Source organism: Macrosteles quadrilineatus, unplaced genomic scaffold (assembly GCF_028750875.1).
Source record: "Macrosteles quadrilineatus isolate MER2022 unplaced genomic scaffold, UCM_ALF_1.0 Scaffold_3__2_contigs__length_128488019, whole genome shotgun sequence".
Classification (NCBI taxonomy): Eukaryota; Metazoa; Arthropoda; class Insecta; order Hemiptera; family Cicadellidae; genus Macrosteles; species Macrosteles quadrilineatus.
In genome coordinates this window covers 28,017,441-28,040,311 of record NW_026542596.1, presented here as the reverse complement: position 1 = coordinate 28,040,311, position 22,871 = coordinate 28,017,441, and the positions used below count along the sequence as shown (strand labels likewise).

Here is a 22,871-nt window from a genome sequence, read left to right as displayed (position 1 = left end):
CAACAGCTAATTTTATTTTTAGCGTAGCGAACGAACTTCCACCAGGACGTGATTGAGCCATGCGAACGAGCTCACATATGAAGTTAAACGGGGCAAAGCCCGTGGGTACAGCTAGTATTTTAATAAACACATTAGCTATGTAAATGAATTTAGAGTTTTCGATTTTTACCATACCATACCCGCTGCCAAAAAATGACTGCTCTGAGTTCTCAATGTGGTTTATTTAAAAAAATATTGTAAAAAACCTTGATCAGCATCAATGGTTTATATGTAGATTTTGACTCTATTCAGATACACGTATGTTTAACATATGTTATATATTGAATAAAGACTATTTGAATCTTGAATATTTGAATCTCGAATGCTAGTAACTTATGTAAATCTGGTTAAATAAATGAATTATGACTTTAGAGTAAAAAAAAAGAAATAGTTTAGTTTATTGAAGCGTTGTTGCATGTCTACCGGTTAAGGATATATAAGAAATTCCCAAGTTATTCTTAAGGATAATAACAAAACTGTTTTAGTTTTATTGTTCTCGGATTTTACTTCAATCAAATTTGGTAATCTTTGTTTATTTCATACTGCTTAGCCAACAACTTTTCAATACAAAAACGCACCGAAATTACCTTCCCCGTAGCAGCAAACCCGAGTAGGTACTCATTGAAATGAACGTTGTTTAACGAGGAAATAATCTGACATTTTCAGAAAATACGAGCTGCTATATAGTAACCGAGCTTCGCAACGGGAAGAGAACGTGGTTAAATCGGATGTATAGTTTACAAATCTAGGCCTGTTATGGATCTAAGAATAAACACTTAATTTTAACACCTAACTTTGTGTGTAATAAAATTCTACACAGAAACAGGTACTTTTCCATCCTGTGGATGGAAAGTTACCCTTTGCCATGCCTACACACGGAAAATTTACGTAATGTACTTTTCCCGTGTACTTAGTCAGCTGTTGCTGTTGAAATAAACAGCTAATTTTAGCGGCCTATTTTATTTTTTGAAATATAATATATGTTCTGTCCTAAATAGATTGTGTTATGAATGAGTTAAATATGTACTGATTTTTCTGTGTAGTATGATGTAAAGTACCTATCGTGTTACTCACCCGGTACTATAGCTACCGTACTCGCACGAAAATCCCGCACTCGGCTACGCCTTTGGTGAAACACCTTACCGGGCTAGAATACTCTAGTAACCAAATACAGTAAAGGCTGTGTCACACTAGGCTACTTACTAGTTAGTAGCTCGGAAAATTGGACATGTTCAATTCTCGACGCTAGTGAAATGAGACTAGCGCGCTACTCCTACCAGCCGCTACTGCCTATGTCAGATTGGCTATGAGTAGCCGCTATTTCGCTAGCGGCTAGTAAAGTAGCCTAGTGTGACACAGCCTTAAGTAGGCATATACTATTTCTTTATACAGTACCAACTGCATTTAGACAAGGTGTTTACGTTTCCTAAGTAGCCATTACAGTTTACAAGTAGTGGTTTGTGTGATTGAAAATACTGTTACAACTCTATGATTTATTTTAAATACCCCTCCCTCCGCAGCAAACCTGTAGACTAAACGAATTTCCATTTGCTTGATTGGATTTACATAATCTCCTTAAAAATATCACAAAATTATTCCCTAATTTTTAAATATAGCATTAGTTTAACAAGTACTTAGGTCTGTTGCAACAGGTAGGGTTTAAAAGGGGTTTTAAAAAATGTTATTACATGTAGTTTAGTATGAAATAAATGCATTTTCAAAATTTGATCAAAATATGTTCATAATCAAGCTAACTACAACAGTTTACTTATTCTCCATAAGAATAAACATAGGGATTTTAAACTGTTCGAGTTTTCTCCGTAACTAGTAAGCGCATAATAATGCTTCAATATACTAAATAATTTGTTTTTTAACTCTACAAAATAGTTTGGAAAGAAATTTGTAAAATTTTATGTTGTCATTACTTTTTATGGATCGCCATATTGGTAATGGAAAGGTTAACAAAAGAATCAATGCATCTGCAGTTTTTTTAGGTAAATTAACGCAGTTTTTACATTTCCTCATTTCCGGTGTAAGTTGCTGATACGTACTACAACTCATTTAATATTTCAAAGTGTAACAATGAACAACGTAAAATCGTTATTTGGGTTAATCTGTTTGTAACACTAAGCTAGCAAGTTAAATGAAAACTATGTATATCATTATAAATTTCAAATTAATTTCTGATTGAAAAAACGTTGGATGGATACCATAACTAACTATCCGCAAGCAAAGTTTGGCCTAGATAGCAAGTTTTAACTACTTTCTTGCACGAAAAAAAACAGTATAATAAATCACAATACAAGTGTGAAAAATGACAAATTATTGTAAAGCCTTCAAAACGGCAGAACACAATTGATATACACAAAATAGTTGAGATAGCATTGACAAATTTGAAGGAGACTGCAGCTGCAGGCGCCGTGGATAGAAGTCGTTCGGAGTTTAAAAAAGAACGACTCTTATTCTGGACTCAACCGAGCTGTTCAGCAAGAGCTGTTCACCTTCAATTTGAATCTCCCGCTCTTTGTCGATCTGTTTTGCTTGTCGACATTTTGCGTGTCGATAAAGTGGGAAAATTTACACAACCGTCCCACATAACAGACATCCCACATAACCGACATCCCACTTTACAGACATCCCATATTACCGACACTGTCGACATTTTGAGTTGTCGACATTATGGGACTATTTCAGTGTCGATCTTTTGGGATGTCGATAAACTGGGACCCCACGACGGAGTCTTGGTCTCCGTTTGTTTTGTTTTGTTGTTTTGTTATGCATTCATTCATTGTTTCTACTTATCCAATGTAAGAACGGCTAAAGTGTTTAAGTTTTCTTTGATTAGTTTAACGTTTTAATAAGAATTCATTTCAAAGAACAATGATTTGTTCGTCATTTGATTCAATATTTGTGCTGTGCATAGCTTTAGTTTCCACCATCAATTCAGGTAAGGTTAACAGCAAATGATTTTTGACACCAGTCTCGGGTAGTAATATTTAACATAGGCTATCTAACTTAATCAATAATTCCATTCAATTTTAAAGTTCTTCCAGTCTGTTAAAGTTGTCTTACTACTGCATTTTGTGTAATCTTATTTAGTAGGTTAGGCCTATATGTTTTTAAATTTTAAAAGCTAAATTAAGGGTACCATAGAGTTAGGCCTACTATTCATTCTATATACATGCCACCCCACTGGTTGGCTTGGGTTTTCTCATTATTTAGTTTGACCCGGTTTCTTGCAAACCACTCCTTGGTCTCATCAAGCAAGTAGGATGCCTCACCCTTCAGATCAGTTAGGTTGCTGTGCCTCGTAAATAACGTAGTGTCGCCAGCAAAAAGAGAAGTGTGCCCCTGTTTATTTATCATGATGACATGCTCTAAGCTTGAGCATTAGAGAGTTTTTTTGGCAGTTTTAACTTTAGAGCTGTAAACATCATCTTTCTTTATTTTAGAGTAGAGAGAGAAATTAGGTATTTGGTTTACAAAGCAGGGTCATGGGTCGAGTTGTAGTGGTCATGTACCGTACTATAACCATTAGAGAGTGCAAATTACTCAATTCTGGGGTAAGTTATATCAGTTCTTAGATGAGAGCTTGAGGAACTTAGGCCTAGTGTCTTTAAACTTATTTTTGACTGTTTTAACAGAGTCAGACTCCATCTGGAAAAGATCTGAGAAGAGAGAGAAGGCATTTGTGGCATCTGAGCCGGAATAAATCCTCTCCCAATTGACACCCTCAAAAATATTAGTCTACATAGAGCTGGAATAGGGCCTATTACTCGTTCAATCGTTCTTTTTTTCTATTTTATAGAACAAATAGCAAATAATTTTATAAAAATTAATAACACAGGAACATTAGGCCAACATACATACAATTTTTTCAGGAAAAAACAAGAAATAATATAAAAGTGATTTTATCATGTATTTTTAGTTAACTTATTCTTTTAAATTTTCATTTCACAGAGCGGAAAAATATTTTTTTTTATACCTATACCTAGCCTATCTATAAAATCGTTTTATAGCATAGACTAATGCTCTTAAATTCAAATTTCAAAATGTAGGCTACAAAATGTGCAACATTTTATGACCAAAAAATTATATTAGGCCTAATTCATATATAGGGTACCATATACTTAAAATGTAACACACGTAAACAAACTAACCAAAACAAAGTTAATGCCTTGCCAAATGTCAAGTGTGTCATAACAACGTCGCCACATCAGCTGTCAAAAAATATTCCAAAGGCATTTAACTTAAACCTGATGAAATGGATATCAATCGACAGGTCGGGATAGGAATACATACTATAGGGATGAAGTGAGATTCGATTAAATAAATAGCCTACGAGGTTAAAATTGACGTTTTACCAAACGCCGTTAATGAGCCCAACATTGGGCGCTGCCGCCTGGGCTGCGGCATAATTTGCCCAATATCGGGCACATACAGCTCAGGGGTTAAGTTCGGCTAGCCTAACTTGTTTCTGATTTTTAACCATTTTGATCAAGGTTAGTCATGTTTTTATTTACCTTTTGTTTGACTTGTTTCAAATTTTTGTTTATCATCTAGCCAAGTTAGTCTGTTTCTATTTATGTAGGTAGCCTACTAGTGTAGGTACCGTACTCGTTCTATTTGAAATTGTACTTTACCATTTTTACCACAGGTACTGTAGTGTTTTATTACGTTCCTGCGGTTATCATATTTTAACTGTATTTAACCCTAGATGGGTATTGCATGTAAATTTGATGTATTGCGAGTTATTTTTAGCGTCTCACCCCCCACCCCCTCAACCGATAATACCCTACTTCTGGCAGTGCTCTCAGCAGTCATTTTCCTTGCGATGGCTGCCTTGGTTGGGTCGTAGTGTTGTTCTTAAGCACTTGCTAGTCAGTTTCTTGGAACGCATACGTCAAACTTAAATGTGTAAATACCCTTTGTGTTAGTGTATGGCAACACGGCCAGCAGTACGTAAAATTTACGTATTGATACCCTTAGTGTCACAATGCATGACGATACCTTAGCGTCATGCTGTATGACGATACCTTTCTAGGGTTAATTAACTTAATTTAATTTACTTTCATTTACTTATTTAACTTATTTCATTAAATTATTCTTATTCCTTTCTGTGAGACATTTAATTAGGCCTACATTTTAATACGATGTACCTAGCAATTTATTATGTAGCAAATGACAAACAATATTGCACTGTAAATTGTTAAAATGGTAATAACGATTCTTATTCTTATGAAACATCCCCACCTCATCATATTTCAGATTAGTTGAATGAACCCAGTCACGTTTTTTTTTTCTTTTTCGATGTCGGTAAAGTAAAAACGAAACAATGAAATATTCACGGTCAATAGTTAACTATATGTTACAACACTTTCCACGTAACCGCTAATTAACTTTCTGGTGGAGTGGGGTATCCGATTTTTTAATTGTCCGATTATAAATTAGTGTAACAGACATGTATATTTAAGTGTGTGAAAGCAACAGACCAACAATCTAAAACTATCTGAAAGCACAAAAAATATGTCAAATAACACTTGTAATAATATAATTACACTTATACTGTTTACTCACAAAACGGTAAATACATATAGGCTAAAAAAAGGTTAGTGGTGATTGATTTCTATTGGATACTCCACGGAACCGCTAATTAACTTCCTGGTGGAGTGGGGTATCCGATTTTTTTAATTGTCTGATTATAAATCAGTGTACCAGTAATAAGTGTGTGAAAGCAACAGACCAAGGGTCATCCGTCTGTCCTATTAACTATCTGAAAGCACAAAAAATATGTCAAATAACACTTGTAATAATATATTTACATTATGTTGTTTACCTTTTGATTGCCAGGTTCTTGATGAATTTATAAGTTAATGCTTTATGTACATTTCACCACAAGTGTGGCATCATCAGGAGCTGTTTCTTGTTTCTTCTCACATCACTATCACTTAGTCACTATAAACGCACTATCCTATTTTTATTTACACTAATTTACATTCGCGGACGATTCATGGCACGAGTGTGGAATTCCGAGCGCGTGAGCGGACCGGGGGCGCTACATATGTCACTTTCTGACTGCCCGGCTGTGTTGTCTTTGTACTGGCTTCTTGAGGTGTTGGTATGTTAGGGGATGGGGGTGAGTTTATGATACTGTACTGGAGCTTTCTCTTGTAAGACTGCGGTGTTGCCAAGTCTCTGCGGTGTTGTCATATTGTACTTCTAGCTGGTTTATCCCTAATCTACCGACACCTCAAGAAGCCAGTACAAAGACAACAACTGTGTAGTCGGACAGTGACGTCTGTGAACGCAATAACTTGAGTGATTTTTTTCCGATTTTAATGATATTTGGTTTAAAGGTGTAATGCGGGATAAACTAGAATGAGTTCGCTGATCGAACCATGGGAACGGGATTTATGGGGTAGAAATCAGTTGTTCTCATTTTTTACCCTCAAAACACAAAGTTTCCCAATTTCTCTCTAGACCTTTTTAAAGAGACATAGACATAGACATAGACATATTTTATTTGCACATAACATTCTTTACATGTGTTACATACAGAATAGGTGCATTGTCAGAGTTTGAATTGTCAGAATATAAAAAATAAAATAGTAATCAAGATGATAATATAATTAACAAAATTGAATGATAAAACTATTCTAAACTAAAGGGGCATTGTGAAAATCTGCAATTAAATAAAAGGCTCTGTCAATTAAGAGTTCACCTATTTTATCTTTAAAATTATTTTCATTTAGCAATTTATAATTTGCAGGCAGCACATTGTACAGCCTCAGCCCAGCATATAGTGGACTTTTTTCATAAAGGGTCAAATGGTGCCTTGGAAATCTAAAAATGTTTTCATTTCGAGTATTATATCTATGGTTGATTTGAATTGATTCTGGGAGGTCGTTTTTAGCTGAATGAATGTAGTTTAGTGATTCCAAGATGTACAGTCCTGTTAGGGTGTGGATTTTTAAATTTCGAAAAAGGTTTTTGCATGAACTACGTGGATGAGAGCTGGTCATAATACGGATAATGCGTTTTTGTAGCCTGAATATTGATTTGACTCCGGTAGCCTGACCCCATAAGATTATACCATACCTCAATACTGATTCTACATAAGCATGATAAACCATTTTCAGAGTTTCTTTAGGAACACAGTCCCTTAAGTGCAGAAATACAATTGACATGGATCTAAGTTTACTTTTTAATTGATTCAGATGTACATCCCATTTAAGTGATTCGTCTATGTAAACACCTAGAAATTTATGAGACGTTGCCAATTTAAGGGATTCAATTTTATTACCATTGTTTCTGACAGAAAATTTTATTGTTTGCGTTTTTTCAAGATTAAGTTTTAATCCATTGTTCAAGAACCAACCTTCCATGTCATGAACCACATTTTCAAGAGAAGATAGCATTTCAGAAGTACTATTATTTTTTATCAAGGCTGTTGTATCATCTGCAAAAAGAATTAGTTCCTGATCAATAGCTTTAGGGAGGTCATTAATGTAAATTAGAAAGAATAGAGGACCTAAGATTGAACCTTGGGGCACACCTGCCGATAGGTTTTCCCATGGCGAATAGTACTTGATCTTATCCAGTGTTATTACAGTTCTTTGTTTTCTATTAGAAAGGTAAGAACTCAATAGAGAGTGACAACTTCCCCTAATACCATAATCACTCAGCTTGAGCTGAAGGACTGAGTGATCAACACAGTCAAAAGCTTTGGACAGGTCACAGAAAACACCAGCTGTAGCCTGAGACCCGTCCAAAGCCTGGGTAACCTCATTTATAAACTGTGTTAGTGCAGAACCTGTGCTTAAATTTTTCCTGAATCCAAATTGTTTGTTATAAAATAGATGATTGCTTTCAAAATAACTAACCAATCTCAAATTTATGACCTTCTCAAATATTTTAGAAAAATTACTCAATACAGAAATTGGACGGTAATTGTTAATATCCGATTTTAGGCCCTTTTTAAATATTGGTGAGATTTGGGAAAGTTTTAGTTTATCCGGAAAAATTCCATGTATTAAACACTGGTTAATAATTTGAGATAAAGGTTCAGCAATGATATTAACAGTGGCTTTTATCAATTTAATTGGGATCTCATCCCAGCCAACGGATGATTTGTTTTTTAGTGACAGAACAATCTTTTTGATTTCCTCCACATTAGTTAGCCTGAGGCTGCACAATGATATCCCATTATCATTACAGATATGTTTCACTGAAGCATGGACTCCATTGACAGTAGCCTTTTGAACATTTAAGTTACTTACTGTATTCGAAAAAAAATTGTTAAAAACTTTAGCAATACTTCCAGGATTACCAAGCTCATAACCATTTGTATCTTTCAAAACTATTCTTTCTTTTGGTTTTTGGTTTGTATTGCCAAGCTCTTGATTTACAATTTGCCAAGCTGCCTTAGTTTTGTTTTCTGATGTTTTTATAAAATTGCTATTCGCTAGTAATTTTGCTTTTTTTACAACTTTGTTAAATATGTTTTTATAATGCTTAACATATGTAATAAACTGTTGGTCATTACTGAGCTTGGCTTGCATGTGCAATTGTCGTTTTGTTTTACTTGAAATTTTTATACCTTGAGTAATCCAGTTTACAGAGAAAGACTTGGTTTTAGAATTATTACTATTATTTTTAAGAAACTTTGGAGGAAATATAGAATTAAAAGTCAAAAGAAAATCACTTAAAAAGTTGCTAAAGTTTTCATTTGGGTTCAGGACTGGATCAAATGTAAAATTAATATTTTGGTTTAGATATGTACAAAATTCATCAATTTTTCTATTTGAAATTATTCTTTTGGTATAGGAACTTGTATTATTATTATTACCAGTAGTCAAAATATTCTTATATTGCCCAGGGAGGCTCAGGAATATGGCGTTATGGTCAGATAAACCTAAATCAGTATTCAGTTTATGGTCTACTTTATACATTTTTTTTGTAATCATGTTATCTATACAAGTAAATGAATTGGCAGTTATTCTAGTTGGCTCATTAAACTGCAAACAGAAACCATTACATTCAACAATTTCCTTAAACCTACTTGTGATTGCATCATCCTTTAAAATGTTTATATTAAAATCCCCTGTTATAAAAACATTTTTCCTTTTGGCTTTTTTTTGTAAACTAACAAGCAGCTTTTCAAGTTTGTCCAAAAACAATTTACTTGAATTATAATTTGGCACTGTATAAATGGAAAAAAATACTGAATTGAAATCTACAAGTTCGATAGCAGAACATTCAAAAATAAAATCTTCATTTAAATAAGAAAACTCCTGTACAGTTAAGTATTTACAATTATTATCAACTAATATACATGAACCACCCCTTAGGCTACTATTTCTTACATAAGAGTCAGCAATTCTAAAATTATCTATTGTATTGAGTAAAGAAATAGAATCATTATCCAACCAAAGTTCATTTAATGACATGACTTTAATATTTAATTTGGACTGTGATAAAAATAAATTGAGCTCTGATATTTTAGTAGAATTTAACCCTTGACAATTGTAGTGCATTACTAAATTAAATTTACTGTAAGTATCGCTGTTTTTTAATGAATCTGAGCTAATATTACTCTGAGCTTTTACACTGTTGAGATTATAAAATTTGTCTAGAACTAGTTTAGCAGGCATTTGGTCTTTGTCAGGATATCTTAGTTTAAAGACAAATGTAAGCTATTATCTAAGGAGGAATCTACATCTATCACCTGATTGCTCTCACCACTTGACACAACACATTTACTCTGCTTTTTGGCACTTGACACTGATGGTTTACTCTTCAACACCTCATTGTAGTTGAGATGACCAGGAACCGTTCGGGAGCCTGTGGAGCCAACATCAGGAACTTCTATTGCAGAAGGATGTTGTTGTGTTGAGGGATGTTGTTGTGTTGAGGGATGCTGATCCGGTGATGACTGCTGTTGAGAGCTACTAGGTGGTGATTGTAGCTGAAGTTGAAATTGATCTTGTGAAATCAATTCTCTTGATTGTGATACTTTTTGTAATTCTTGTCGAAGTTTGAGGGTGAATTGGGGATGGGAGAGTCCATGATGGAGAACACGCTGAGCTCCTGGTTGCATGTTGGTGACAACTATGACCAGTACACCGGTGATATCATGAAACTCGCTTATCTTCATGGCAAAATGCTCAATCTGCACAAGATCTCGGACACACCCCATTGGGGAGCAGATTAGCACTCTGAAGCTCTTGGTCTTAATGTTATCTGTAAGATCTTTGAAAGCAGAGTTATAAGTATCCAGTGTGGGTTTGCCGTTGAAGTGTTCTTTGGTTATAAGGCTATATACCGTTGCTTGTTTAGGATTGGTCCTTTGGCATGTCAAAAAGTTTGTTATGCAATCTTTTAAATCAGGCTTCCCAAAGTGTTTCCTAAAAGCCACGGCCACACCCGCAGTCATTCTTCTTGGGTGATGGAAGTCGCCGGAGATGGTATGGGCGAAGGCTACAGAATTATCGTTCCTTAGCCCCTCAATTACCTTATACATATCTGTCTCCACCACTTGTATCCCCTTTGCCTTTTTGGTGATATCAAAAAAAGACTCCTCACAGAATACCGGCACCTTATCAGCCTGATTGTTTGAGCTATTTTTCAGGCGATTTAGGTTGTTTCCATAAATACAGAGCTTAATCATTTTTGAAATTTCTTTTTTCCCAGAACGGTTGAAGTGCAATCCATGCTTTGTGTACATTTGCCTTGGTAGTAAGTTGATGGGGAGAAATTTAGCATGATCACTTTGGCTAATGATTTTTTCAAGTTCCATGTTTATTAAGGCTACTTGGTTATTTAAACCAGGAACATCATGCCTGTAGGGCAAGCCTGCAATAATTAAATTTGTGTGAGCGGTCTTCTCAATAATCTCCTGATACTTAGCAGTTAGTTTATTGTCACCACCTACAATATCGTTGCAACCTCCAATGACAATAACTGTGTCGGATTTAGTAAACGTTTTAGTAAGTTTGTCAAGGCTGTTTACCACTCCATTTAGCTGAGCGTTTGGCTTGTAGATGACAGAAATATTTACATTTGTAGTAGGCCATATTTCAATGAGGTTTCTGTACAAATCCCTACCATGACTATCGGAAATCAACAGTAAATCATTTTTCTTTGAACTTTGAAGTCCAAGCTTGTAGTTTTTAGTAGTCTTAGCAAGTCCAATTTCATTAAATTTCACTAAATGTTGAGGTGTGTGAACAGGCATTCTCTCAGATGTAACTGAATCTACTGGCAACTCCTTTAAAACAGGTGTTTCTTTAGATGACAATAATTCATATCTGTTAGATAGGTTGATTGAGTCAGTGACAACTTGTGATCTGTCTACAAATTTAGCAAAATGTTTAGGCACTACAAAGCTGTCATCAGTAATTTCTGTAAGTTTTTCATCTTTCAGAAGCTGTATTTCATTTTTTAGTTTTTCATTTTGCAGACTTGAATTTTCAGAATCACTTTGAAGTAGTCTTATTATTTCTTTATGAGAGTTAGATTCTTCTGTAAATTTACTTTCCATATATGCAATTTTCTTCTTCAATGCTGCATTCTCTCTTATTAGTTCAGGGTCAGGTAACGGGTATGGTTGAATGGTTTCCATTAGATGTAAGTTCTGTCTTTTTAAGCTGTCGACTTGAGTTTGAAGCAATTTTAATCTCTTATTGAGTGTATGCAGTTCTTCACTTTCAACTACATCATTTTTATTGTTAGTCCCTTCTGAGGGAGTTTTTTCTATCAGTACATTTACATTGGCAACTGATGCGTTTTCTTTCAAATACATAATTTCTTTGTTTTTATCACTCAGTAACCCTTTTAAAGTATAATTTTCTTCTGATAAATTGTTAAGTTTCAGTTGTAGATTTTGAACTGTTTCCTCTGCCTCAAATTCTAATACTTGAAGTGATGATTCAACTTTTTCCTTTTCAAATTTCAATTGAAGCATGTCCTCGTTGGCTTTATTTAAAAAATTACTTAACTGATGTAATTTATCCTCCAAATCAATTGAGAATTCATTAGAGAAAACCTCTTCAAGTCCCGAGTGTAATGTTAACACTGACTTATCATTAGCTTGATTTTGACATAAGCTAGTCTCAGGTGTACTGGATATAACATCTAATATGTCTGCAGAGATAGCACTTTCATTGTGAGTGATGTTATTTGGAGTTTCCAAAGTGTTGCATTTAGTGGGTGATTTTATAACTGATTTGAAATCAAAGTCATCAATATTTAATTTGAGCTTATTTTCATCTATGTATTTTTTGAGTTGACATTTAGATCTGAATATTTTTCCCTTAGGAGAATAGTAGTAAATGTCAACTTTCCCTTTAGTTGTTCCTTTTTTTCGGGTAGTCTGTTTCCTTACCCACCCATCTATTGTATTTTTATCCATTTCTTTTGTCAAAAATTAACACTATTGACCAGGAAAACTGGATTGATCAAAAATTCAAACAAACTAAAAGGCAATAACTATTTGCAGTAAAAATAATATATGGTTCTGGTTTAGCTAAAAAATGCTGATAATTAATTTTTATGATAATTTATTAAGTAAAATATTTTGACCTGTCAATGAAATAAAATAAGTACTGATATTATTGCAAATATCAATGTTTGTAAACACTGAGCTAGAGCTATCAGTCTACTGGCTCAAAGGTCAACTACTTGCACCTTGCTTCACTGGACTCTTATCTCTTGACCCATCTTATCTTAAATATTTTAACGAACCTGATTTTCCTTGAAATTTTATTTAATAAATCGTAAATTAACTGCAACTGGTTACTTGAACAAAAAAACCGGATTCTTACATGAGCACAGAAAAACAAACTGAACATTTACATGTAAAACACTAGGTTAAAAACACAGGATTAACATGGAATTATGGCAAAAACTGAGGAGCACAAGTTTAGCAGTTCCAACAGCAACAGGGACTTCCCCCTCTCCTCTTAAAAAAAAACTTATAAAGCTTAAAAAAAACAAATAATTTAGTATATCAAAGTGTTTTTATACAGTTATTGGAAACGGAGAAAATTAAAAAAAATTGTAAATTAAAAATTCTCATGTTATTCTTATGGAGAATATTGTAAAATGTTGTAGTTTGCTTATTTGTAGATATATTTTGATCAAACTTGGAAAATTTATTTATTTCATATTAAGATATTATTATTTTATTAAAAAAACACACTTTATTAGTTTACTTGTAGCAGCAAACCTAGGTACTCCTTAAAACTAATGTTTGTTATTTGGGCTAAATACTGTCTAGATTTAATTGAAAATCTATTCAGACAAATGGAAATTTGCTTAAGTCAGCAGGTTTGCTGCGACAGGGTTATTGTAAATTTGTCACAGGTAGTCAATATGGATCTACTTCAGTATCCAAAAGTCAATGGTAAACAATATATAATTGATAGTTCAGAAAAGCTCAACGTAGAACATTGAAACCATAAGCGGTGACTTCGCGTTGGCGGACTAACTGCTCACTCAGCTGAGTAGAGTGCTCTTATCTAGGCTACCTCAATGGTCATTCACTTATTGATAAACTCTTTCACGCCCCCGTCCTCTCATTATGTACATTTACCCGTCGTAATCTGTGGATTATTAAACTACCTATCCTTTTTTACTTTCTCCCCCTATACCATAGTATATGGAGAAAGTATTGTTTTCGTCAAAATTTTCGAGTTTGAGTTTTGAGTGGATATATTCGTTTTGGGTCCCCCTGGACCCAAAAAAGTGGTTTTCGAAGTGATGTCTGTGTGTGTGTGTGTGTGTGTGTGTGTGTCTGGATGTGTACAGAGCTAGAGACTACACCTGTGGTCCGATTTCGATGAAATTTGGTATGTAGGTTCTAATCCATGGTATCTCCAGGCGTTTTTTTCATTTTTTTGAAATTTTGATTTTTAATGGGGATTTTCCCATAAAAACCCATTCAAAACCGGAAAAATCAAATTTTCTCAAAAACGACTTTTGAACGATTTTGATAAAAATTTAGTATGTTGTAGCCCTTTAAATTCTGAACAAAATGGTTAAAATCCCATTTCTCTAAAAATTACGGTTCGAAAGTTATGATAAATTATGTTATTTTCCCATAAAAACCCCATAAAATAACGAAAAATAGGAATTTAGAAAAAAATCCGGTTTTTATTTAACATAGTATGTTATGGTCCTTACAATTTTGATAGTTTTTTTTCAATTTTTTAAAAATTTGGATTTTTTAATGGGGATTTTCCCATAAAACCCCATAAAATAACGAAAAAATAGAATTTTCCCAAAAACGGCCCGAACGATTTTGATAAAAATTTAGTATGTTATAGTCCTTTATATTCGGAACAAAATGGTACGAATCCCATTTCTGTAAAAATTACGGTTCAAAAGTTATTGTAAATTATGTTATTTTTCCATAAAACCCCCATAAAATAACAGAAAAGTCGGATTTTTACAAAAATGGCCGAACGATTTTGATAAAAATTTAGTATGTTACAGTCCTTTAAATTTGATCAAAATTGTACTAATCCCATTTCCGTATATTTACTCTCACCGCTTACACATGAAAAAGGTTATTGACAAACTTATGGGAGAAAGTATGTGTCAGAATGCTGATACCGTTTATTTAAATATTTAATTATTAAGAATATTAATCAGGCAAATGAATGTCTGATAAAAAAAAATCTAAAAGTTTGAATTTATCTGTATTTAACTTAAATAATCTTTTTTTATGCAATCTGTGTATCATTATTAACACTCAAACCTTTGTAGATGTATTTAAATAAACGATATCACCAATCTGAAACATACTTTCCCCCTCTAGCCTGTCAACAACATTTATCTTAGGTAAGCGGTGTAAGTATTTTATGGGGAAAATCCCAAAAGTTGCAATAACTTTTAAGCCGCAATTCTTACATTTGTGGGAGTGGTACCATTTTGTTTAGAATCATAAGGGCCATAACATATAAAATTTTAATTAAAATCGGTCAATCAAGTTTTGTTTTTATTTTATGATTTTTTTGTATAGGAAAGCCTAAATTACAATAACTTTTGAACGTTAAATACTTAAATACTGTACTTCCTTATAAAATGGCGATCATAGCCTACTATTGTAGGTATTTTTTGAGTGTAGGATGAGTGGCACGATCTTGTAGTCTTGTTCGTGGCTTAGGCCTCAATTTTTACAGCCATGTGGGTTGTACCGTTTTGTTTGGAGTTAAAAGGACTATAATATACAACATCTTAATCAAAATCGTGGGGGCCGTTTTTCTGAAGATTAGCCTAAATGTTTTTGTTATTTAATGGGAAATCACAATTACAAACCAAAACTTCCAAAAAACCAAAAAAGGCCATGGAGATGCCATGGATCAGTACAAATTTTTTTCAAAATGGAACCACAGGTGTGGTCTATAGCTCTGTACACATCCACATACATAGACATTACTTCGAAAATCACTTTTTCGGGTTCAGGTGAACCCAAAACTCAAACTCGACAATTTTGACGAATAGGCTACAATACTTTCTTCGTCCTACTATGTATAAGGGGAAAAAGTAAAAGTTATAAAATCAAGCTAAGTGATTAAAGCGTTATTACATTTTATTTATTCATTTGTGTGTTTCTACGCCAGTGGCATTTTTTACGTTTTGAAATGGAACCCTGGTCTTGTTACTATCTAGCGTCAACCTTTTTGTTAGATAGCATCATTAATTTATTGTTAAAAATGTGTTTTTGCTAGGCACTACACCCCTAAACTGTTCCTTATTTCAGGAGGGGGGCAGTTATCTTCGTAGGCTTTTTGTACTGCGGTTTCAACAGACTCTGCTAATTCTTCCAAGCCTTCCACTGTTCTGGTATGCACCATTACTCCCTCCAACTCCACTTGTAAGGATTCTCTATGTCCCTTTAAATTGGTTTGTTTGGGGACTCTGTAGGATGAACTCCTCTCCAGGTTAGCCTCTACGTCGAACCAAATGTGTGTGTGTGTGGTCTGACAGCGAGGCCTCCTCAGATACATGCCATCCTCCAATTTTATTATTCCTTAGGTTGATTGGTAGGGTTAACTCTAGGGCTTCTTCTCTTATACTATTGATGAAGGTAGGTTTATTACCCAGATTCTCTATTGTAAGTCAACCTTATAGATACAGGGAGATACCTCTTTCGTTGGTATCGGTGCTCCCCCAGATGATGTGACATGGGCATTGGCGTCACAGCCTAGGATGAGTGGCATCCCTTTGCTCTTGATACTTTCTTAGTTGCTGTCCTATGATACAAATATCAGGACTGCTACTTGTGATTTAATTTTTCTCTGGCCGATCTAGATGTATATTCTTTAACACGTTCGCTGCTGACTACTCCGATCAGAGTCATGCTGTAAAAACTTGCCAATCAAATAAGTGATTTTCAAAAAAATAATTATAATATCAAAACCACTTCTGTAACACAAGCTTTTATTTTCTTATTTTAATTCAAACTAACTCATGTTTTGTTTACAAGAGTAACAATACGAGTATTAAAATAACCATATGAATTATAACATGTGACATGATTGAGCCAGTAGAAAAGAAACAACTTTAAACATTTTCTAACACATGCCGTACTGGCACAGCGTGCATACGACTCCAGTCAGAGTAATGGTGCAGTGTTATACAAGTTGGTGTATTGTGATCTCCGCATTTATCGGGGAACAACTAAACTATGTCAGCATGTTGTTCTGGTCCTATACTTTAATTTGGTGTAGGTTGGGTTGAGGTTGGTAGTAAAATTTCCTTTAAAATCCTGTCTGGCAACACTTTTTGTCTCGTTTTCAGGGATTTTCTCTCTTCCAGCCACATTACAAAGACACTGGCTACGGATCCAGGCAGTGCTGCTATCTGTGAGTTTTTCAGTGAACTACGTCCACTCTCGGGGTAACATAGCACCATCACCACCGTTGTTTTGCCGCTGTCAAGACTGAAATATTTTAATGCAATAGCGTTCCTTGATTCACTGGCCGAGGCTGTGTCGCATTTTCAACCGTACTGCCAACTAAGGGATTCTTGCAGTGAACGTGTTAAAGAAACTTTTTTTGTCATATCTAATATAAAGAACGCAAACAAGAAGGACTGACCTTGACATCGATGATTGTGGAAACAGAGTGACGACCATCGCTGATCCAAGTCGACTGGAGCGACACAGTGTAGCCAACCATGAGCACCTTTTTGTATGTGTTCATATATTTATTCATGTATAATTATTACTTCTACACTATCCATATCACATAACCAAGCATTCACCTGTTTTTTTTTTTACCATCTGCCATTACCATAGTCTAGTAGTAATATTGTCTAATTTTTCAAAATGTTCACAGGATCGCAGAAGATGGCAGTGGTTTAGTAAGTTTTTGAGCTTAACTGTAAAGCATGTAGTGTTTCATGTTGGTATGTTGCAGTATCTGCCATTGATTGCTATCAGTGTACCAGTACCGATCATACAGACCCATTTCAATGTGGAGAGTACATGACGGACGATCGGGACATAGAACCGACACCTTGTGATAGTGTGTATGGCGCGGCCTACTGCATCAAACATACTGGCCGATTTGAAGGTGGCTCTACCGTTTATAGATTGGCGGTGCCTGGGTCCCATAATTCTGCACGCTTTTGCACTTTGAGAAAGGTGGAGGTTGGATGAAATTATTGGGGTGTCATCTTTCATCTTGGTTAGTGGGATGGATGATAAAGTTAAGAGGTGTGAAAAATAGCTATGAGATTCTTGTAGGTGTCATAAGCTGTTCTGTGGTGCAGTCTGTGCGTGTCTTTATCACTTGACACTGACTGATCACTTAGGTGATTAATTAAATACACCTTTCTAAATGATATAGTTTATTTAAACGTAGTTGTTTCCCTTGACACAATGTGACTTAACCTCACTATCAAAATCACACTACATTCTGATCTGATTCTATTGAATGATTTCTAAAAACGGAACTCTCTTTTTTTTTGTACAACAGCACTGTGTCGCCATCTGGGCAAAACATAATTAATGAAAATTAATAACAACACTTCCCCTTTAGAACATTTTTGATTAGGCTTCATTTTATTCACTTGATTTAACACTTTACTACACAATTTTTTTCCTAACGTAAACATGACATTCTACACTTTTTTTTTACTCAGAATACCTTTTAAGAGATTTTACAACCCTTCCACTTCTCCTACAGTGCCTAAGATGGGAACTATTCCTACACAAAATGTCAGTATGACTCATCTTTACTATGTAAGATCTGGATATTTTATTGACACCAACAATCTCTGCAGGTTCCTGGATTTTTCTTCTCAAGTTATAAACATACACTGGATCAAACTCTTTAAAGTTTACCTTAGTCTTGGTAGTTTCATTGTAATGATTAGCAGAACTAACTTGGTTCTTTAGTATCACTTGTTTTACCTGATACGTACTACATGAACTAGACTTAAGAGCCTTTTTAGCAATATGTATTTTTGTAGTAATATGTATTACTCATTAGGATTTGAGCAGTACTCAGACCATTGATAACAGGGGTACAGGGTAGGATTCAAAAGTAATGAGCCTTGTTTTTTCCTGACAAAACGATACCGCGAGCGATGCTGTGTGATGGCTTGCTTGGTAGTGGAGGGTGTCTGCTTCGCCTGACAACAAGGGTAGTGGCCTCCGAGCTCTCACAATGTTTGGAGTAAGCATAACGTGAACCTCTGTCTGTAAATTCGTGACACGGCGAAATAGAGAGTTCTCTATATCAACAATAAGTAATCAAATTTTTCTTCCGGTTGGGCAAGACTCAGACTTCAGAAACGTTTGCCATGCTTCAGCAGGCCTTTGGGGATTAGTGTCTTAAATTTATCAAACAAAAAAGTGGCACAAGGCTCTCCGAATGGGTAGGGAAGATGTCGGCGATGAGCCCCGGTCTGGACGCCCGTCAACAGCCCAAATGGATCAAAATGTGCCTTATGTGTGTGAGTTTTTAAACGCAGACCGTCGGTTAAATCTGTTTAAAGTGGCAGTTCTTTGTCAGAAACCATGGTGCAACGCATTGTTACGGAGGATCTACACATGCGGAAATTCCTTGTCCCCAGGCTCTTGACACATGATCAGAAAGGAAGTGAGTGCTCAGATGGCAAGAACTGCTTCAAATGTGCGATGATGATCCTGAATTCTTTCCTACAGTCCGTTAGTCTACGTATAAAAACAGCGCAGAAAGGATGCTGGTTCAAGCAATAAAAACTGCTGTCAAAGCGACCATTGCAGCTTTCACGGAACAAGGCTACACAGATTTTTATTTAAATTAGTTTAATGATATATTCAAGATATATTCGCTATTCAAGATATATTGTCTAAACTTTATGAATAAAGAATATTTCATTGATTGATGCCTTCGAAGCCTAGAAAAGTCCCCTACAAAAGGGTATCGACACAGGAGGAGCTTGTTTTGAAGATTTTTAGTCCCATCATGTACCAATCTGATCAGTATATCAACAAAGGCTCATTACTTTTGAATCCCAATCTGTATTACGGCACACAAGCAATGCAATGCTAATGTCTTGTTTAAAATCACAACATATTTTTAAACATTTTTTACAGTTTGGACTGTTCTTTCTCCTTGCCTATTAGTTCTTGGATATAAAGGACTGGAATGTATTATATAAAAACCCAATTCCTTTGCAAAGTCTTTAAACTCATAAGACCCAAATGGATTGGAACTACTTGGAACGGAATCCCATGACAAGCGAACATTGGTTTCAAGTATCATATCACCTCTGAAGCAGTTTTAGATTTCATACTTACTATACATTTTTTTTACATGTTTATGCTTTACATGTTTATGCTTTGCAGTTTTGGCATTGTTAGCTTTACTGATTCAAGGTATTACCATTATCATATTCACTAATATATTTATTTATTTCAGCATGTTTATTGTTTTAACCATTCTCATGCAGTAACATGTTGGAATCGCCCCGTCAAGTGCTTTGCTTCTCATTGGTGGATGGAGCTAACTAACTATAGTGTTGCTTATGGATTGCACTGATTACTTGTCTAGAATAGAGAGCCAATTGGTGTATTTTTGTTTAATGATTGAGATGAACAAATGTCTGCATTTGTTATATTAACTGTGGTTGGTTCTCTTTTCTTCTGTAATCAGTGGTAATGGGCTTTGTATGTGCATGCTGCTAGTGTATGGAATAGATTGCTACCAATGCACGTCCGCAACTAACATTGACTGTGGTGCTCCGCTTATCAACGACCGAGCTGACAGTTCGCTCGAGCCGACCAGTTGTAGCTATATGTTTGAGGCGAGCTACTGTGTTAAAACAACAGGGCTCCACTCAGGTAATTTCAGAGTCAGTTTAAACAATGTAAGTACATTTTGTGAGAATAATCAATTATGATTTTAAATTCCCACATCATTAACAACACTAACCAACAACACCAGCAACTAACTGAGTGACAAGATTTACAGTGGAAAGAAACAAGTTTATTCCAACCATTATTATCAAACTAGATAATAATAATAAATACTTAATACTTAATATTAAGTAAATGCCTTGTTCTAACGGTTTTCCTACTCACTTTCAACAATAACGCCTTACAGAGGTGGTAATTCTTCCAACAATATAGAATTAACACAATGCAAATAAGATGTGATGTTGTTCCTAGATGTCTCTAAGGTTTATGTGAGTTAGTAATGAGTTCTTTTGTTTACAATAGTCTATGAACAAAAAATGTGTAAGTAAAGATTGTTAAGTCTGCTTCATAATCCAAACAATAATGTAAATTCTTTCTAAAAATTTTGTTCTTGAGTAAAGTCTTAATATTTGCTTGAATTATAAATTATAACAAATACAGTAGGTGGTCAATGTGCCCAAAGGCAAGGAGTTTTTTTATGGCAAAAAGATAAATGTGAATTATTTAATATAAGAGTAAGTACATAACTATAGTTCGGTCGCTTAGAAAGCTACCTCCTCCAGCATTGGTTTAGCATTAGCGCGCAGGTCGTTTTCTAAGCGGCTGAACTATAATTGCAAATCATGATCCAAATTGAAGAGCTTAAAACTGAAAATTAAAGTAAAACTTTAAAATGAGCTTTCAACGTGTGTTTGAATAAATCTGCAACATTTCTCCAATTTATTGATGTTTATTCAACTACAACTCAATTGAAAGATACTGATTGGCTTATAAATCAAACTGTTACAACTGTTAATTTTAAAATTGTTACAGATTAAAAAGTTATCTGTCCCTTATGATATACCCAACATTTAGTGACAATGCTTTTTCATCCAGGCGGGCTTGGTACAAAGAGGTTTTGCTCATCTCTGGACCTCGGCAACTACTGCAACTACATCAGACAACCTGGGGATATGATGGAGTACCGCTCGTGTGTCTACACCTGTGACTCTGACGGCTGCAACGCAGGCAACACTCTGCGACTCAGTCTGACACACATTACTGCAGCGCTCACAATCACACTCGCTTCCACCAAGCTCTTCTCTTAGAATTTCACATTCAAATGTTGATTGTAAATTTTAGATATTAAGTACCTTAATAGATCTGTCGTGGCCTTCTGCACAAGCTGCCATTTGTGTTTTAGTGTTAAGAGTTGACATATTTATGTACACATTTTGTATTTTAAATAAATCGGAGGTTTATATTTTGTTGTATTATTTATTACCTTTTAATGTTGTTTTTTCCATGTTATTATATAGATTGAGATGGTTTGGTTAGTGGATTATCTTAATCAGTAATTTTTTTTGGGAATCGAGGCAAATGCAGATGAAATTCACTGCCAGATAGTTTGCCCCCGCTGTGAAGTGGCATCCTCACTGAATAAGCTAAAAAAACTGCCAATGAGTTCCATTCGACGACACTTTTTCTGTTGACAAAAATCTATGGATTCTGTCTGATACAGTTTCTATAGAGCCAATTTTACATGTTTGTATCCACACAATCTGCCTTTTTTTATTTTGCTGTAAAGAAACAGTCCTAACCTTGGTCTTGTTACTATCTAATGTCGGCCCCTTTGTTAGATAGCATCATTAATATTGACAGCCCAATGACCAATAGCATCTGGGTTCTGTAACGATCTCACTTGGAATCAAACCAAGTGACCATCAGATTTACACTCAGCTACAAGCTACACTGAGGATTTGTCTTAAAACAAATCAAATCAAATGATAGTTTAAGTGGCAAGGTCTAGTTGCCTTTTAAGTCAGGTTAACTGCCTCAGTTAACTTGAAATACTACACTAGAGGTAACCTGCCTGCCTACTAGCCTCATGTAAACGTGGCTTTAGATACATTCCAGCTTTGTGGACTAGTTTTTGATGAGACATCCCAGTTTATGTGGCTAATACCAAACAATTTGTCCTTTATTCAATTTTGTTAGATTGAAAAGGTGTGCACAGCAGAAAATTAATGACAGTTCACAGCACCATTCTCTAATAGTGTTGTACATCAACTACATACTCTAAAACTAGATTATGTCTTATAGATAGAGCTATGATATCGGTATAACAGCAAGTGTATTATATTTAGGTGTACTGGACAATCATTTACATTAAGCCTCTATTTTTATGTCTTTAGCATACATTTTCTTTCAACATGACTCAAGCTACAAAGACACAGAACCTCTTTCCACCCCATAAGTATGTTTTAAGAGAAAAGAATTTATTTATAAAAATAATAGTTATTGTATCTTATGACATTAATCAATTGCTTTAACTATTTGCTAAAACTATTGTTGGAACTTTTTATCATGCCATAATAACATGCTAATTTTAGTTAGGTTACTGAACTTACAACTAAGCTAAAAAGTGGTTGTTATT

The 22,871-nt window shown here is 34.8% G+C and overlaps 1 protein-coding gene across 2 annotated transcripts; it reads left to right on the top strand.

The window, feature by feature from the left end:
- The first annotated feature begins 2,777 nt into the window (after nucleotides 1-2,777).
- LOC128988940 (U-scoloptoxin(05)-Cw1a) lies at nucleotides 2,778-21,698 on the top strand. Of its 2 annotated transcripts, XM_054410733.1 has the most exons (3): nucleotides 2,778-2,986; nucleotides 17,466-17,621; nucleotides 21,332-21,698. In XM_054410733.1, exons 1-3 carry the CDS (start codon nucleotides 2,920-2,922, stop codon nucleotides 21,541-21,543), a joined length of 435 nt encoding a protein of 144 aa, XP_054266708.1. In that variant the 5' UTR covers nucleotides 2,778-2,919; the 3' UTR covers nucleotides 21,544-21,698. The 2 variants fall into 2 exon arrangements, with proteins under 2 accessions (XP_054266708.1, XP_054266709.1); XM_054410734.1 differs by lacking the exons at nucleotides 2,778-2,986; nucleotides 17,466-17,621 and adding an exon at nucleotides 20,169-20,380.
- Nucleotides 21,699-22,871: the final 1,173 nt, after the last annotated feature.

What these genes read in the sequence shown, in the direction of transcription:
- LOC128988940 (XM_054410733.1), top strand. Translation starts at nt 2,920, where the DNA reads ATGATTTGTTCGTCATTTGATTCAATATTTGTGCTGTGCATAGCTTTA. An exon ending in AGTTTCCACCATCAATTCAG is followed by an intron (nt 2,987 to 17,465) that starts GTAAGGTTAACA and finishes GGTATGTTGCAG; the next exon opens with TATCTGCCATTGATTGCTAT. An exon ending in ACATACTGGCCGATTTGAAG is followed by an intron (nt 17,622 to 21,331) that starts GTGGCTCTACCG and finishes TTTTTCATCCAG; the next exon opens with GCGGGCTTGGTACAAAGAGG.